The 18244-nt window shown below is 37.2% G+C and overlaps 2 protein-coding genes across 3 annotated transcripts in view; one reads left to right on the forward strand and one right to left on the reverse strand.

Moving 5' to 3' along the window:
* The window catches only part of rcbtb2 (regulator of chromosome condensation (RCC1) and BTB (POZ) domain containing protein 2), an 824162-nt gene that overhangs the window by 348898 nt on the left and 457020 nt on the right, over nt 1–18244 (forward strand). The gene's annotated exons all lie outside the window — the stretch shown is intronic.
* Nucleotides 1–18244, reverse strand: part of cog6 (component of oligomeric golgi complex 6) — a 79661-nt gene that overhangs the window by 17319 nt on the left and 44098 nt on the right. The window contains exons 10-17 of one of the 2 annotated variants that reach the window (XR_015508412.1): nt 15439–15530; nt 15159–15223; nt 12407–12498; nt 12197–12314; nt 9052–9183; nt 6836–7003; nt 3269–3935; nt 2078–3151 (exon numbers count right to left, since the gene is read on the reverse strand). Coding sequence is in view for 1 of the 2 variants with exons in the window: in NM_001320347.1 (NP_001307276.1) it covers nt 3828–3935; nt 6836–7003; nt 9052–9183; nt 12197–12314; nt 12407–12498; nt 15159–15223; nt 15439–15530 (775 nt within the window). In the remaining variant the exon portion in view is untranslated. Of the gene's footprint in view, nt 1–2077; nt 3152–3268; nt 3936–6835; nt 7004–9051; nt 9184–12196; nt 12315–12406; nt 12499–15158; nt 15224–15438; nt 15531–18244 lie in introns of those variants that run through there. The other variant, NM_001320347.1, reaches the window with a different exon arrangement.

Genomic DNA, 18244 nt, shown 5'->3' on the forward strand with positions numbered 1-18244 from the left:
AACTCAAAAAATCATGCTGGTTCGTAAACTTTAAAAAAAAAAACACCCACAAAATGTTTCACAAGCTGTAGGAACAACAAAAAGTGGTGTATGAGCCAGAATTGAAGTAATAACTTTGTAAGTGATTCAGTGAGTCAGAAGTGATCTGTGTGATAAATGAGCCAAAAGAGTCATTTTTGGACAATCGAACTAAACCAGCCGTCTTGTATGTATCTGATTCATTTAAAAGAACTGAATCTTTGGTGCCAGTTAATTGAAAGGAGTCTGATTTCACTTGTTTCACTGTATATTGTTAAGAATATGATGAATTCAAAAGAATCATTCAATAAAAGTCAACTCATCAATACTCATCCCGAGGCCCCCAGAGACTATGCAGCACCATTGATGCGATCCAAGACCAGCGATGAGATGATCCTAAGGTGTCCATATTCCTAGACCAGGCCGTATCCTGAGCAGCTGCTGTGGTGGTCTTGGAGCAGTGGAGAGTATGTGACTGATTACTTTGATGCCCCAGGGACAGATGAGTCTTCGCTGACGTCCAGGGTTCTCCAGCCTCCGGCGCCTAGACTGCAGCTCTGCACAAGACTTTTGGCCATAGGAGAAATGGTCATGCCAAAGTGAGCCTGGTTTCTCAGGTTTTTTTATTCTTCACTTTCGCCAATTGGTGAAGGTTTTCCTCGCCGCTTTCACCACGGGCTTGCATGGTTCCGGATTTGTAGAGCTGCGCATCGATGGATTTGCTCTACAGTGTTTGGACTCTCAGTATTGAATATTAAACCACACTAAACTAATCTAAACTGAACGTAAATTCTGAAAACTGAATGGTTTCAAATCCCTATAATCTTCTATGTGAAGCTGCTTTTACACAATCTACATTGTAAAAGCGCTATTGAAATAAAGGTGAATTTAATTGAATAAATCAGAGATTTTTTTCACTTTTCTCTGTTATCCTAAGGCCAGAGGGTGGCGGTCAGCCCGGGTGCGAGGTCCCTTTCGTCGCTGCTTGCAGCTTTAATTTAAAATTAGTTATTGGCTTGGTCACATTCATAAAAAACATAAGAGTAAGGAATATGTAGATATTTTAGACTAGAAACAAAAAAAAAAACTCTAAATAAGTAGTCAAATCTGCCGAATGTTTAAAAAAAGATCGAACCAGTAAAACAAAAAAGGGCTTAACCAGTTAAACTCTGCTGTTATTTTGGGATTTCCGCCCGGATTTTTCCTACCCAAATTTAAAAGCTTCCCAAATCCATATGCAGATGTGTAAATGCAAAAATGTGGTATCATTTTAAAGAAAATCCTTTCAATTTTCATAAAACACTATTGAAAGTTATTAAAATAACTGTATATGTTGTCTGTGTTATCATAAACATCTAAAAAAAGAGGCGCTTTTTGTATTTTTTTTTTTTTATGAACTCAAATTTGAAAGTGTATCTTTTAGGTTGTGTGTGGTCTAGCGTGCTGTAATTAATTTTGGTGGTTCCTGCACATGTCTGTAATCATAGGGAAAAAAAATGTCTCTACCATAATCTATGCAAAAGTTATTGTATTCCAACTGATGAGAGGTGCTGTACAAGCCACAGGGAGCGATCATTGTTTTCATATTTCACTATTCTTTTGTTTGATCAAACATAATTCACTGTGTTTGGAGCACGTCAGACATATAAAAGGATTACTTATGCACATCACCTCAAAAACAGAGGAGAAATGGCCCTGAAGCGCACAGCATAAGGTAAGAGATGACAGCTGTCTGTGCTATCTGGGGCTCCTTATTGATCATAAATGTATTGCTTTCACTTCTGCGCCATGGAAACAGCGCGATTCATTCAACAACTGTTTGATATGCGAATATAATTCAGTAAAAATAATGCAAGAACAGTATGAGCACCGGCAAGAGCTTTCATTTGAGCTATAAATTGTACATGTGTCGTATGAAAAATATGAAAATTAACCAATGTTCAATCCCCAGCTTGAGAATCCAAAATACTGTGTATTAAAGTGTAAATAACTTTTATACAGTAGAATAAAAACCAAAGTGATGCACATGTGCATAACATATAGATTCTACACTTTCAAACAAAACCACTTAAGGGGGTCTGGTGCAACGCTAGCCCTTTAAATCTTAAAGTGAAAGTCAATGACGACGCGGACCCGGTACCGGGAGTTTAACTGGTTAAAACTAACATGTTGTTGCTAAAGGATACCCAGGTACCTTAAAAGTCTAAAATTCCCCTTATTTAGTTCATGGTACCATGAAGAAGAGAAGACATTGAGTGCTTTCAGCTGCGCGAAGCCAAATCAATAATGAAGAACAACAAAACGGACTAAACAAATAATTAATTGGGTCCAGTCTGTAAAGGCAGACTGCTGTAATATGTGCACACAGATGTGCACGGGTAATCGTGTTTACAGAATAAGCGCTATTTTGTGCTCTTTTCCAATCTCAGGCCATTTCCTGCCATGTGATGCATTTGAGTGAAAATCCATGCTCTGCGCTTTTATTAATGAGCCTTTAACCGTGGGGTAACCATGGTAATAAGGGCTAAAGGGGAGGCATGTAAACAATAGAGACTGTTCCTGTGAAATGAGAAAAAAGATAATAAGGAAGTAATGTGTGCTATTAGCGTGCGCGTGTGTGTTGGAGGTGATATAAAAGGGAAAGATGGTCACGAATGGTGTTTTTTGCAAAAGTGAGAGAGCTCAAAGAGATGCTGGTTTGTGTTTAAAACCTCCAGACGTCTCTCTTAAGGCCTAGTCCCAATTCTGTTTTACACCTCTTCGCCTTCCGCATGAGAAATGGGACAACACTACAACACGTAGGCTTATAACGATATCAAATTTTCTTGTCGTGATTAATTGTTAATTTAAATGTATTATTGTGATACTTACCTAAGCCTTTAACATGTTACGGTCCGTGGGAGTTTGTATTTTTGTGCCTTCTCCCTCTCTGTTTTGCTTGTCTCCCTACGCCTCTCTTTGTCTTGTCATTCGCTCTTTGTCTCGCCCAATCACCATTTCATTCCTTTATAACCACAGTGTACTCATGTTCTGATGGCTACTTCCAGCAGGATAACACGACATGTCATAAAGCGTGAATCATCTCAGATCAAATGGCCTCCCCCAGTGACCAGATCTCAATCCAATAGAGCACCTTTGGGATGCGATGGAAGAGGAGATTCGCATCATGGATGTGCAGTCTACAAAACGCAGCAACTGTGATGTTATCAAGTCAATATGGTGCAAAAGCTCTGAGGAATATTTCCAGTACCTTGTTGAATCTCTGCCATGAAGGATTAAGGCAGTTCTGAAGGCAAAAGGGCGTCCAACACGGTACTAGTAAGGTGTACCTAATAAAGTGGCCAGTAAGTGTATATATTGGATTGCAAAAGGATTATAAAGTCACCAAAACGGCACAGTTTAGATCAAAACCTAACATGGGAAGTTTCAATAAGTTATAAAAAATTATTCGTGTGGTACTGCTGGTACTTGTGGAACTAAAACATACATGCTCTAGATCACAGGTGTCAAACTCAGTTCCAAAAGGGCCGCAGCTCTGCACAGTTTAGTTCCAACCCTAATTAAACACACCTGATCAAACTAATTGAGTCCTTCAGGCTTGTTTGAAACCTACAGGTTTCAAACAGGGAGGAGGGTTGGAACTAAACTGTGCAGGGCTTCGGCCCTCCAGGAATTGAGTTTGACACCCCTGCTCTAAGGTCATCAAAGACTGATTTTACATAATAGGTCACCTTTAAAAAACATAGACGTCAACTTCATTAAATCTAAAGTCAGTGAACCCCTTATCCAATTTGGCATCAGTTCATCACCTGATCTGCGGTGTGTTGCTGGACACAGCTGTAGATGTGGCTCAGCGCTGCTCTGGTCAGCACAAAAGACGCCTGCTCGTTGATTAGAGTGTCCAGGTGGGCCTCAATCTAGAGACAATTAAAAAAAATAATAATAAAAATCACAATTACAATAAAGATGCTTCACATTTTTAAAGTCCCCCTGTGAAATGTAATGACAAAAATTCAACAAATATGTTTATGTTGCTTTAACTTATTTTAATAAGTTAATGAGGTTTCTAACTAAAAAAACTCAAGTAGGTTGAGATGACTAAAAAAGATCATTAGATTTAACCTTTAAGACTATATTTAACTAAAAAAAAACAGATTTAACTAATATTAAAATAATAATAACACTTTATATTAAGTGTCCTTAACTAATAAGTACTTCCACAGGAATTAATAGTTTGTTACAATGTACTTATTGTGTAAATGCATGTATTTACTGTGTAATTAAGCTTGATTAAATACATGTATGTAATTACATCTGTAATTAACTTTTGTAATTACATTTGTAAATACACTGTTGACCATCCTTACACCTTAACCCACCCTTAAACCTACCCATACCACCAAACCTGTCCATAACCCAACCTCTATCCCAACTCAGAAGCACCACAAGTGTTCTCAAATACATTATAAACACAGTAAGTACATTGTATTTATTTTTGGATGTAAGTACATAGTAGTTAAGGACACTTAATATAAAGGACCAGATTACCTTTGGCTTGTATTTCATTGCAGACAATATAAACAACAGAATATTTCATGCTTTTTTAGATTAACTTTATTTTATTTGTAAATATACATTCTTTCCTGTCATTGAGACCTGCAACTCATTGCAGAAAAGAGTTGGCACATGAGCAGTTTAGGGCTAGTGCTCAGGTCAGTTGGTTAAATAATGATGTGATGTGAAACAGGTGATGTCAACAGGTGATTGTAGTTATGATTTGCTATAAAAGCAGCATCCAAGAAAGGTCTAGTCCTTTAGGAGCAACGATGGGCAGAGGACTGCCAGTTTGCCAACAAATGCGTGAGAGAGTTGTTGAAATGTTTAAAAACAATATTCCTTAAAGAAAGAGAGGAAGACATCTGGATATTTCACATTCAACAGTGCAGAACATCATTAAAAGAGTCTGGAGGAATAAAGGAATCTGGAGGAATTTCAGTGCGTAAAGGACAAGGGCGCAAGCCTAAGGTGAGCTACTGTGATCTCTGATCCCTCAGTTGGCACTGCATCAACAATCCGCATTCATCTATAAGCGATATCACCACATGGCCTCAGGACTACTTTGGCAAACATTTACCACAATATGTAGTTACATCCACAAATGCCAGTGAAAACTGTACCAAACTGTGCCAAAAAGAAGCCCTATGTTAACAGTGTCCAGAAGTGCTGTCAACTTTTGAGGATCTAAGACATCTGTGGACCATCACACAGTGGAAACACGTACTGTGGTCAGATGAATCAGTATTTTAGGTATTTTTTTTTAGGGAGAAATGGACGCCATGTGCTCCAGACCAAAGAAGAAAAAGATCATCCAGACTGTTACCAGCAACAAGCGCAAAATCCAGGGTCTGTCATAGAATGGGGTTGTATCAGTGCCCTTGGCAAAAGTAACTTGCACTTCTGTTTTGTTACCATATATGCTGCGATTTTGGAGCACAGTATACTGCCTTCTTTTCCAGGGACCACCATGCATATTTCAACAAGACAATGCAAAACCACATTCTGCACACATTACAAAGTCCTGGCTGCAGAGAAAGAAGGTACAGGTACTTGACTGGCCTGCCTGCAGTCCCAACCTGTCTCCAATAGAGAATGTGTTGCACATTTTGAAGCTCAAAATGTGACAACAAAACCCTGTACTGTTGCCGGCCTTACGACTAGTTTGCAGGAACAACGGGACAAAATTAGACCTGAAACACTACATTCCTTGGGGTCTTCAGTCCCTACATGTCTTTTAAGTGTTGTGGAAAGGAATGGCAACATTACAAAGTGGTAAATGCTTCACTGTTCCGTTTTTTGAAATTTGTTGCAAAAACCAAAATTGTGCTTATGTTGAAAAAAAAAAAAACGAGGAACACATTCAATAATGTTTGTTATAATGTCTTAAAGTAAATTTCGAAATTACTACTTTCTTTTTTATTTCTGTTTTTTGTACTGTTGCAACCTTTTCCGATTTTGGGTTGTATAAAACATGTTTACAGATTGATTTGTTTCTGATACCTTAACTATGTGGTTAGGTGTTTTGGAAAAAAAAAACAAAAAAAAAAACAATATACTAATAACATGCATTCTCCGTGAATTTAGCTTTCATGTTTTTACTGCAAATATCACATCCATAACGCTGAAATTGCTCCAGTTTGCTGATACTGCCTTTCATGTAACATGTAATACAGCTGTTTGTATATGTACACGTATCATACTTTTTATTTAAAGGTGCAGTATGTTCGTTTTTGACTCTTCTAAAGCATAAAAATACCATAATATGTTAGCAGATATTTAGGAAACATGCTAAGTGAACATTCTTGTTTATCTGAAAAACAATGCTGAAGTCAGATACTCTGCCGAAATGGCTGTCTTTGTTTTGGTCGCTTTAACCTGCCCAATGCCAGTTCAGCCAGTTATATTACAGAACCCTGGATTGCCTTGGTGGAAAACAGTGTATTGGATCCGTTCAGTCATGAAGGCTCTCAAAGTATGAATCCTAGACTGAAATGCAACCTCCGGTGGACAGTAGCAGACTCCGAAATGAGGCGCAGATTCAGAGTTCCACATGAGGTGGTTATTAATTGGCACAAAATATAAATATTACAAACGTAAACATTAGGTGAGCAGGTTACAGTGTAACCCTGTGTTCTAACAACAAGCTACGTGACAAGAGTGATAAGATATTGTCTCCCAAAAGAAAAAAAAAAATCATTATTAATTATCTTCAACAGACTCAATGCATCTTGATATTGTGAAATAACTTTTATAAATGCACCTGAAACTCCAGCATTTCCAAGCGTTTATCTGTGAACTCGAAGAGCGCCAGCGTGGTCTTCATCATGTAGAGGGAGTTCACCATGTAGGTGGCCATATCTGCAGTGCCCAGGTTGCTGGCTGACACTGTGCACAGCTGCAGCAGCGGGTCGAGGATACAGGACAACACCTGAAACGCCAGACACTAGGTTAATGAGGGATAAACAAAGAACAATAAGAAGAAACGTCTGGTTGACTTAAGCATAGACAAATCTTCACAAAAAAAAAAAAAAATTCAGTAAGGGGCAAACACTTTTTCACACCACTGTATATGTAAAATGTGCACGCATATACATGAATAATAGAGGTGTGAACCTACACTGGTCTCCCGGTTCAGTTCGGTTTCGAACACACATGCAGTGAAATTGTACAGTTTCTGCATTTTTTGATAGTTGGAGCATAGTGAATACTCACGCTCGCCTCATTCACCATAGTAAGCTACGGCGACATAGCGCATATGGGATAAATGACGTCAGTACATAATAACCTTTTATGATTATTACTAAACCGATATCGAATTGTCTGCGTCTGTATCGCGGTGCACCGAAGAAACAATTAATTTCGACACTGCTAATGAATACACATATATTATAGTAAAAAAAAAAAGTAAAATACATTTCAAAAACATTTTTGTTTCTATAAATACACTTAATAAATGTCATATATAATGAAAACCATGAAAACAAAATAAAACGAAACCAATGAAATAAAACAGAACAAACCAAAACATACATAAAACATAATAAGAGCAAACAGAAGCACATAACAAAATTAAACCAAAACAAAACAACCCTCCCTTCAAACAAATAAATAAACAAATAGTATTTGTAGAAAAAAAAGCCATATTTGATTTGCTTCTTTTTAAGAAATGACCACATTTATGTCACATGGAAACATGCAGTTGAATCCAGAAGTTTACATTTACTCTAAAAAAGGAACATAACTATTTAAAAAAAAATGTCTGATGGTAAATCATACTAAACATTTACTATTTTAGGTCCGTTAGGATTACCTAAATGATTTACATTAGCTAAATGCCAGAATAATGAGAGAATTTTTTTGAATTTTTGAATTAATTTCGAGACAGTAAAAAGTTTACACACGTTTCCTTGGTATTTTTTTAGCTTTGCTTTTAAACTGTATAATTTTGGTCAAATGGTTTTGGGTTTCCTCTTACAAGCTTCTCACAATAGTTTGCAGGAATTTTGGCCCATTCCTCCTGACAGAATTGGTGTAACTGACTCAGATGAGTAGGCTGTCTTGCTCGCACAAGCTTTTTCAACTCTTCCCACACATTTTCTATAGGATTGAGCTCAGGGCTTTGTGATGGCCACTACAAAACATTCACTCTGTGATCCTTAAAGCACATTTTAACTGATTTGGCAGTTGGCTTAGGGTCATGGTCTGTTTGGAAGACCCATTTGTGGCCAAGTTTTAATTTCCTGGCTGATGTCTTGAGATGTTGCTTCAGTATTTCTACATAATGTTCTTTCTTCATGATGCCATCTATGCTGTGAAGTGGACCAGTCCCTCCTGCAGCAAAACAGCCCCACATCATGATGCTGCCGCCCCCATACTTCACAGTTGGGATGGTGTTCCTGGGCTTGTAAGCTTTCCCCTTTGTCCTCCAAGTGTAACACTGGTCATTATGGCCCAACAGTTCAATCTTAGTTCCATCAGACCACAGGACATGTCTCCAGAAATGACTCTTTTTCCCAGTGTAATTTAGCTAATTGTAATCTGGCTTTGTTGTTGATTCTGGCTTGTTGATTTTCCCATGTTGTCACACAAGGAAGCGGTGAGTTAAAGGTTTTCTTTAAATACTATTCTACAGTTGTGCCTCCAATTAACTCAAATGTTGTCAATTAGCCAATCAGAAACTTCCAAAACCATGACACCATCATCTGAGCTTTTTCAGAGGCAGAATAATCTTATTGTATGTAAACTTGACTTTTAAGAAAAGTTATAACAATTTCTCAAAAAATATCTCTCATTATTCTGCTATTAAGCAGAACAGAAACAAATGTGTTAATTTTAACTTACCTAAAAGAGAAAAAGTTTAGTCACATTAACATCTGACTTATTTTAAAATGGTTATGTGCCTTTTTATACAGTGTATGTAAACTTCTGGTTCCAACTGTATTGGTTTTTAGCACAAAACTTGGAACAAAGAATTACCTGTGCAAAATCAGCCTGACGGGCATCCAGAGGCAGAACTGATGAATCATGGGATGCCAAAACCTCTCTTAGCAGAGACAGAGTTTGAGTCAGTGAGGCAGTGGGACCCAGATCAGGAGGAGGAAGCTCTACCTAAGTATAAATATAAAAAAAAAATTATATATATATATATATATATATATATATATATATATATATATATATATATATATATATATATATATACATATATATATCCGCCATTCATTCACAGCTGACGTCAGAACAGCAGAAACTCTAGCTAATCCATCGACGTCACTTTAGAGCTAGTACTTGAATGATTCTCTAGCATAATGTCTACAGTGATGACAAAACAGGCTAAAGCTAAATGAAATGCCAAAATGAAATGCCATCAGTCTAAAGAGATTTGTCAGTATTCAGGAGATCACAATAATTAACCCAGAAAAAATACACTACAACTACTATGGTATGAATACAGCACTACAAGATCGACTTAAAATGTCACTTACCAGTTTTATATTAATTTGATCAGCTGTAGTTTAAAATTAAGAGTTTTTCTCCTCTAAGGGCTTATTATGCGGTCTCTGTCGCCATCTTGTGGATGGACAACATCAACCATCTATGCTTCGCTCAATGACAGGCTAATGGCTGCCAATGTGCTCTCTCAGAAATTAAAAATATTTGAAAAAGCCCCTATTTTTTATAAATAAACGACATAGTTGCGATTTAAACAACTACATTCTCCCCTAAAAAGCCTCAAAAGAACATTACGTTGTCCAACAGCAGCAATATTTGTCAAACTGTAGAGTGTCCTCTGCTTGTCGCTGTATGTGGGCGGAGTAATACACAAGGGGGAAGAGGCGGATGAGTGCTGTTATTTGTAGAATAATCGCACGAATATCAGCCAATCAGATTATTATATTTAAAAAAATAACATGAATAACAATTAGAAAAAAAGTCTTACACAAGAGGCAGTAATGTCACTGTGAACAAAGTGTCTGTTTTTTTAAACACAAAGGGTTAAACCAACAAAAGGAGCGCTGTGTGATTTACCCTTTAATAAAATGTTCTGTTTTGAACTTTTAAAGAGCATTATTTACTGCAGTAAGTTCAGTTGAAGAGCCAGGCCTGTCTGACAGCGAGTCTGACACCTCTGAAGGCTGACTAATAAACACCCTGCTACGCTAGCGCTAGCCAGAGCTCAGCTTTCTCTAATGGAGCTCATTAGCCCAGGCTTGTGTTCTTGGCACCGCGCGACGTCAGCCAGCGACACGTAATTTAACACGGTGATTTGATTAGCAAACTGCTAAGGCCGTAATTCTCTCAGAAGTGTGGAGCGAAGGCCATCTTGTTCTTGCTATTGATCCACTTATCAGTGAAGTGTTGTTGTTGGTGTTTTTTTTTTTTTTTCTGTTCGTGTTCAAGGATATTTTGGGGTTAATTTAGAATCCCTGGTGTGAGAATGCTGTTTTTCAGCCTAGCTTAAGGCAGGTTTGCATCAGAAAGTGTAATGTTGATCGTTGTAGATGGGCAAGATGTTTTGTTAGCATTATTTTATGGCTTGAAGGTGAGTAAACAGGTTTTTAATATATGATGAAAAATGAAAACAAAAATTAGTTTAGATGCAAAAACCTCTAAATGCCATCTGAAATATTCCTCTAAAACGAGCATTTTTATCAGACTCATGTGTGTATGTTCAGTAATACCACTTTTACGGCAAAGAAAAAGTAATTTTCATGGTAATTAAAGTGAAATATCTCAACTTAAACAAAGGAGGCTGAAAATTTTAGTTAATTTTCGATGAAAATTGTAGATGGCATTTAGAGGTTTTTGTATGTGAACTCTTTATATACACTATCAAACAACTTAATAGCTCTGTTTATGTTTTCACTTTTCATTTGAGTTTTAGGTTCAGTTTTTTTTGTCATCTTGTAATAAATATGTAACAACAAATAAAGTGTTTTAATTTTACTTAGAGAGATTTTCGTACTTAAACTTATTTCAGTTCATTAATGAAGCAACATTTGATATTGACTGATTATTTTTATATAATGAGCTTTCAATTTTAATACAGGTGTAAATATGTTACATTTTATTGATGTTAACATGCATAATATGAATATAATTTTGCATAATTAATTAATTTTAACATAAATATTTGAATTATTTATTCAAAAAACATATTTACAATAGCTGCTAACAAAATATGTAATCTAATAAGTATTTAACATAATAAATGTTATTATTATTATCGTTATTATTAATATTATTATTATACACACACATATATATATACATACATATATATACACACACACACATATATATATATATATATATATATATATATATATATATATATATATATTTATATATATACATATATATATACATACATACATATATATTTATATATATATATATATATATATATATATTTATATATATATATATATATATATATATATATATATATATATATATATATATATATATATATATATATATATTTACATTTTATTAATATACAATTTCAGATATTTTAAAATGATGATAATTATTTTACAATAGGTGCTGATAAAATATCTAATCTAAAAAGTATTTAGTATTTAATGTTTCAACTATTATTATTTAAAAAAATATTTCAGATTTGACTAAACCGTTCATTCACTATTTCTATTTGTTTTTTAGGGTTTTTTATCTTTAAATTCAAAAGGACAGAGAAGATTATTGACTTTATTCTGCGATGTGGAAGTGAGCTCATTTTTGCGTTTGTTTTAGAACTTTCGATTCAGTTGCCTATGAGAGAAATGACTAGGAGTGTCAGAAAATAGTCAAACTGCTCGCTCTACAATCAAGTTTGTTTGTGTCGATATATAAAAGTAGAATAATATCAGAAGGACATATCAGTTTGCAACATCAAGCAGCATAACGAGCTGTTCTTAATATCTAGAAATCAGAAATGGAAGTGAATGAGACCGTAAGTCTCGAGCCAAAAAGATAGAAAGTAAACACATTAATGCCATGTTTTGATGCACTAACCACTTGGCTATTGGCTACAGGCAATTGTGTTCTTTTATTACTTATTATTACTTGCAAATTATTTCAATTTGAGTTAATGATAACAACACTGAGAAGTGCTTACTTTATCCATAAGGCGACTTGCGTGAAGGCTGAGACTGTTGAAGAACATCTTCTTGCTGAGCATGTGCATCTCATCCATGGTCATCAGCAGAGAGGAAACACTGGTACCCATGATGCCACTGACAGACAGACAGACAGACAGATTGAGAGAGACGTGAGCATCATGCAGTAGTACTACACACAAGCTGAATCTGGACTGAGCTCTGTGTACCTGATGGTGTGATGGTAGAACTTGAGCAGGTTGGAGAGTTTATAGAGAAGAACCGCGCCGGGCTCTGCGATGATCACCTGCTCGATTCGCACCTGGTGGAGGAAGAACATCACATCACTCATCTATTGATTTCTGAAGGATCCTGTGACACTGAATCACTAGAGTAAATTCAACTAGAAATTCTACATAATTGAACCTTTTTTTACTGTATTTTTGATCATATGAACGCAGTCTTGCTGAGCAGTACTGGTTTCTTTTATAAGAGATCTTACTCTTTAAACTAGCTAGCTCTCTGCAACTCTCACATGGTCGCCCACTGAAGCTAAGCAGGGCTGCGCCCGGTCAGTACCTGGATGGGAGACCACATGGGAAAGCTAGGTTGCTGCCGGAAGTGGTGTTAGTGAGGCCAGCAGGGGGCGCCCAACCTGTGGTCTGTGTGGGCCACTTCCATGCTGGTTTCAAGCCATTTCCAGCCTGGTCTTAGCTGGTCAGGTAGGAAAATGACCAGCTAAATCCAGCTAAAACCAGCTTGACCAGCCTGGTTTAAGCTGGACATAAAGCCTGACCAGCCAAGACCAGGCTGCAAATGGCTGGTAACCCCTCTAAAACCAACCTGGTTGACCAGCTAAAACCAGCCAACCAGCATAGGGTGGTTTAAGCTGGTTATTTCAGTATGGACATTAGCTAGCATATTTAACATGTTGCTAGCATAAATAACATCTTACAGGTTTTATAATGTTTATAACATGATTAACATTTTGCCATTGAGTTGCTACCTTGAAGCTACCTATCTTACCTTGAAGGTAGAGGTTACCATGTCAGTATAGGTGACCATAGGTCGAGGTGGACACCCATGACGTGTGGAGTCCCACAAGGCTCGATTCTGGCACCTCTCCTGTTCAACCTTTACATGCTCCCTCTGAGCCAAATAATGAGAAAGAACCAAATCTCCTAATACAGCTATGCTGATGACACTCAGATCTACCTAGCCTTACTGCCTAATGACTACAGCCCCATTGACACCCTCTGCCAATGCATTGATGAAATGAGCAATTGGATGTGCCAAAACTTTCTTCAGTTAAACAAACAGAAAACTGAAATTATTGTGTTTGGAAACAAAGATGAGGTTCTCAAGGTTAATGCGTACCTTGGCACTAAAGGTCAAACGACAAAAAATAAGGTCAAGAATCTTGGTGTGACTCTGGAGTCAGATCTGAGTTTCAATAGTCATGTCAAAGCAGTCAGTAAATCAGCATACTATCATCTCAAAAACATAGCAAGAATCAGATGCTTTGTTTCTAGTGAAGATTTAGAAAAACTTGTTCATGCTTTTATCAGCAGCAGGGTGGATTACTGTAACGGCCTCCTTACTGGTCTTCCTAAAAAGACAGTCAGACAGTTGCAGCTCATCCAGAACACTGCAGCCAGAATTCTAACCAGAACAAGAAAATCAGAGCACATCACACCTGTCCTCAGGTCTCTACACTGGCTCCCAGTTACATTCAGAATAGATTTTAAAGTATTATTACTGGTCTATAAATCACTAAATGGCCTAGGACCTCAATACATTACAGATATGCTCACTGAATACAAACCCAACAGATCATTCAGATCTTTAGGATCAAATAAACTAGAAGTTTCAAGAGTTCAGTCAAAGCAGGGTGAATCAGCTTTCAGCCACTACGCCCCTCGCTGCTGGAATCAGCTTCCAGAAATGATCAGATGTGCTCCAACATTAGGCACATTCAAATCAAGACTGAAAACACATCTGTTTAGCTGTGCCTTTACTGAATGAGCCCTGTGCTGCGTCCGACAGATTGCACTATCATGTTTTTCTCTTCTTCTTCATTCTTTTATATCACATTTTACCTGTTTTTATGTTTTGTTTTGTTTTTATGCATTTTTATTATTTGTTTTTATTTTTATTTTACTTGTTTCTTTTATTCTTGTTTATGTAAAGCACTTTGAACTGCCATTGTGTATGAAATGTGCTATATAAATAAACTTGCCTTGCCTTGCCTTTATTTAACACTATGCTAGCATAGATTAGCTTGTCAACACAATTCTAACATTTTTAGCATGTTGCTAGCAACATGCTGCTATCAGGTGTTATAATGTTTATAACATGTTTAACAATTTGATAATGGGTTGCTACCTTTAGTAATCAAGGTGCTAGTTTGGATTAGCTTGTCATCACATTTCTAGCATATTTAACAATGTTTCTAGCATGAAGCAACATCTTTTTAACAAGTTTTATAATGTTTATAGCATGTTTAACATTTTAAAAACAGGTTTCTACCTTTATTTAACACTATGCTAGTATGGGTAAGCTTGTCAACACTTTTTGTTTGCACATTTCTAGCATGTTTAACATGTTGCTAGCATAAAGCAACATGTTGCTAACAGGTTTTGTAATATTTTTAACATTTTGATAACGGGTTGCTACCTTCATTTAACACAATGTTGGCATGGGTTTCCTCCGGGTGCTCCGGTTTCCCCAACAGTCCAAATAAATGCCCTATAGGTAAATTGGATAAACTAAATTGGCCGTAGTGTATGTTTATGAATGTGCGAATGTATGGATGTTTTCCAGTACTGGGTTACAGCTGGAGAGCCATGCGCTGTGTAAAACATACAAGTTAGCGGTTCATTCCGCTGTGGCGACTCCTGATAAATAAAGGGACTAAGCCGAAGGAAAATGAATGAATGAATTAATGTTCAAATATTCCACATAGTGTTGTTTGCACCTCACCTTGAGAGGTCTGCACACTCCTTCAGTGATGTGGCCTACGACTTCCTGCATGTTTTCTTCAACGCCTGAACAAACAGCAGAACAACGCATCACCAACTACATTCAGAGAGCAATACAAAATCCTTTTGGCTCAAAAATGTATCCCTAACTTCAATTATATTTCAGTGGAAAAGTAAATGACTTTTTAACTAATTACACCAAACACTAATCCAAGTACACTAGTTTGAACTTCCACTGAATATGTGTGTGTGTTATGAGATTTGGCTGGATGGACATTTACCCTGCACAGTCACTTGTTTGAGCAGGGCTTCCAGGTGCTCCTTCTCTGAAGCTGTGGCTTGGTGGAGCCAGGCCAACATGTCCCCAACATACCTGGACAGATAGATGATAGTAAGTGCAAGAAGACACTTGTAAGCAGGGCTTTACATTAACACCCGCCAAATGCGGGTAGATTTCAGCTTTGGCGGGTAAGACAGCCGCTCCCACTAGCCACTTTGGCAGGTTGGAAAAAATGTTTACATTTTAGTTTTCTTAAAGCAGCGTTCGACAATAAGGATGGCCCAATATGCGTGCAAATGTGATCTTAGAATCGAGAAGCAGCACGACTGACAAAAATAACTGTCTTCGCGCGAGCAAAAGCAGGTGAATACCTTATGAGAGGATGATTACTCGCGCGCACAGGGGATGTGATGCGCGCTACTGTTAAAAAGAGCACGCGCTCCCGTTTACTTGCGCAAAACACCCGTTTGTAGAGGAAGCGCAATTGGTGCGATCGGTTCTCTTTGAAATAGACTAGACAAAAAGCGATGCGCGTGTGAGCAGCAAACCTTTTGTAAGCAGCAGCAGCTGTCACTGCTTTCATTTTAATTATTCTCAGTCATGTGATCATCCTTTCATTATCACTCGTGGTATGTTTCATCTGCTTACAGTTATTTTGTTAATATAGTTTAATTATCATCTTTTGCAATAACATTGCTTTAATATGAGATTAACTCCCCATTTATGTGTAGTAACCGCTGATCTGGGACCTTTGATGACAGTAGATCTTTTTAAATGTCAATTAAAAAAAAAAAAAAAGAAAAGTTTTGTCGAATAAAAGTGCATGTATACAGCTATATATTTGCTTGTTTTGACACATTTTAAATGTGTGGCTAAGAAATAATTATTTCTTTTTGGTGCGGTCAGGGATAAATTAGGCAAATCCTTAATTTTGATCCCTAAAAAAGTAATGTGAAATAAAAACCAATTGCAATGCCACACAACCCATTTGCTCATGCACACTGAGCAAGCTAATACACAACACACACACAAACAGTGAAACAATAAATAAGGAGGCATGTGGACAACACAACATCTAAATCAAGTCATTTTAGCATGTCAAATATATATATATACATATATATATATTACTAATAATATTAATATTAGTCATATTTATTAATACAAAATATATTTTCCAAGCAACAAAATTGTGGCTGGTGAAAATGGCAAATGGCTAGTAATGTTGGCGATCTACTAGCCACAGTGGCTTATGATCAAAAAAAGTTAATGTTAAGCCCTGCTTGTAAGAGTAAGGCCTCATTCCAATTCAACCCCTTAGCCCTTCCCCTTACCCCTACTTCTCGTTTTGCACGTTCACTTGAAGGGGTAGGGGTCAGTGGTGTAGTCTGGGATATACACACGTATACTCAGTATGCATACTTTTTTCCATGAGCTGTTTGGGTATTCCGACTTCTGAGGATCAATAATAGCGTATACCCTCAGTTCACTCACTTGCTTTGCTGATTGAACTTCCCTAATTTTTATGTATTCGTGTACATGACATTTGAAATGCATAGTATAACCTTCTGGCTTTGAACACGCAGAATAATAATGGAATATAGTTATGTAAACAACCAAAACATTACAAAACATTATCCCAACTCAAATCGAAAATTGAAAAGTGTTTTTACTCTAGCCGAAATAAAACAAATCAGACTTTCTCCAGAAGAAAAAATATTATAGGTAACTAAGGGTGTCTCGATCTAAATTCATGCTCAACTTCGATTATCGTTTTAAAAAAATAGAATCGTCGATGCTGCCACGCCCCCATGTCACTTCACGCGATCCTCCGCCCCGCCCCCGTTGCAAATCCGCTCGCGAAAAATACACACTCAGGCCCTGTTTACACTAATACATCTTTGTTTTTAAATGGCATTTTAGAACGACAACGATCCATATCCACACTGGCGTGTAGCATTTCTGAGCAGCCCTCCTTCCTCACTACCGCTGAAAACGCACATCACATGACCACACACACTCATTCACACACAGACACAGACGCACACACACTGTCATGCGCTCGAGACAGCGGGTCCAGGCAGTCAGCGGGTCAGTAGACTGCTTCCATCTTTTACTTTCACACATGTACTTAGTCATTTTAGCGAACACCTCAGATACTGTTGGCTGGTTCCTGTTGGTTGTGCATCTTTTTTACAGAAGCTATTATAACGACACAGATCACTGCCTATTCACGAGTCTCGCAGAAAAAAAGGAATGACAGGTGGTAATTATGTGTGTAACTTACCTTTATTCATTTAACGTATGATTTGTTTATGGGTAAAACAAATTACAAATAATTAATTCGTTATTAATTAATTAATTAATTATTCATAATCGAAAATCAAATCGTGACTTTAGAATCGAAAATGTAATCGAATCGAGGATTTGGAGGATCGTGACACCATTATGCTGTGTTCACACTAGACGCAGATAAATCCCTCTATTCCCGTGTAAATAGCCGCGTGAACATTTGAGTTTGCTCGCTTCATTCGCGCGTCAAACCCCGCTTCATTCGCGTGTCAAATTCACTTCAGAACAGACGCGGATTCGCGTGATGGGCAGGGCTTCTGTCTGCCCAGTGACTCTAGCTTCATAGCTAAATGGCTAACATGGATTTTATGAAGAAATTAACAGTGTTTATGTGCTTTATGAAGACTGAAAAACAGCGTAGATACGTTTAGGGTCCTGTCTGAGTCCACTACATCCTTTCAGAGGTGCATCCAGCTCTGTGAGCTCATAAACTCCTCCAGAAAATTAACCTGGTT

This window comes from Danio rerio, chromosome 15 (assembly GCF_052040795.2).
Source record: "Danio rerio strain M-AB ecotype USA chromosome 15, GRCz13ab, whole genome shotgun sequence".
NCBI classification, from domain to species: Eukaryota; Metazoa; Chordata; class Actinopteri; order Cypriniformes; family Danionidae; genus Danio; species Danio rerio.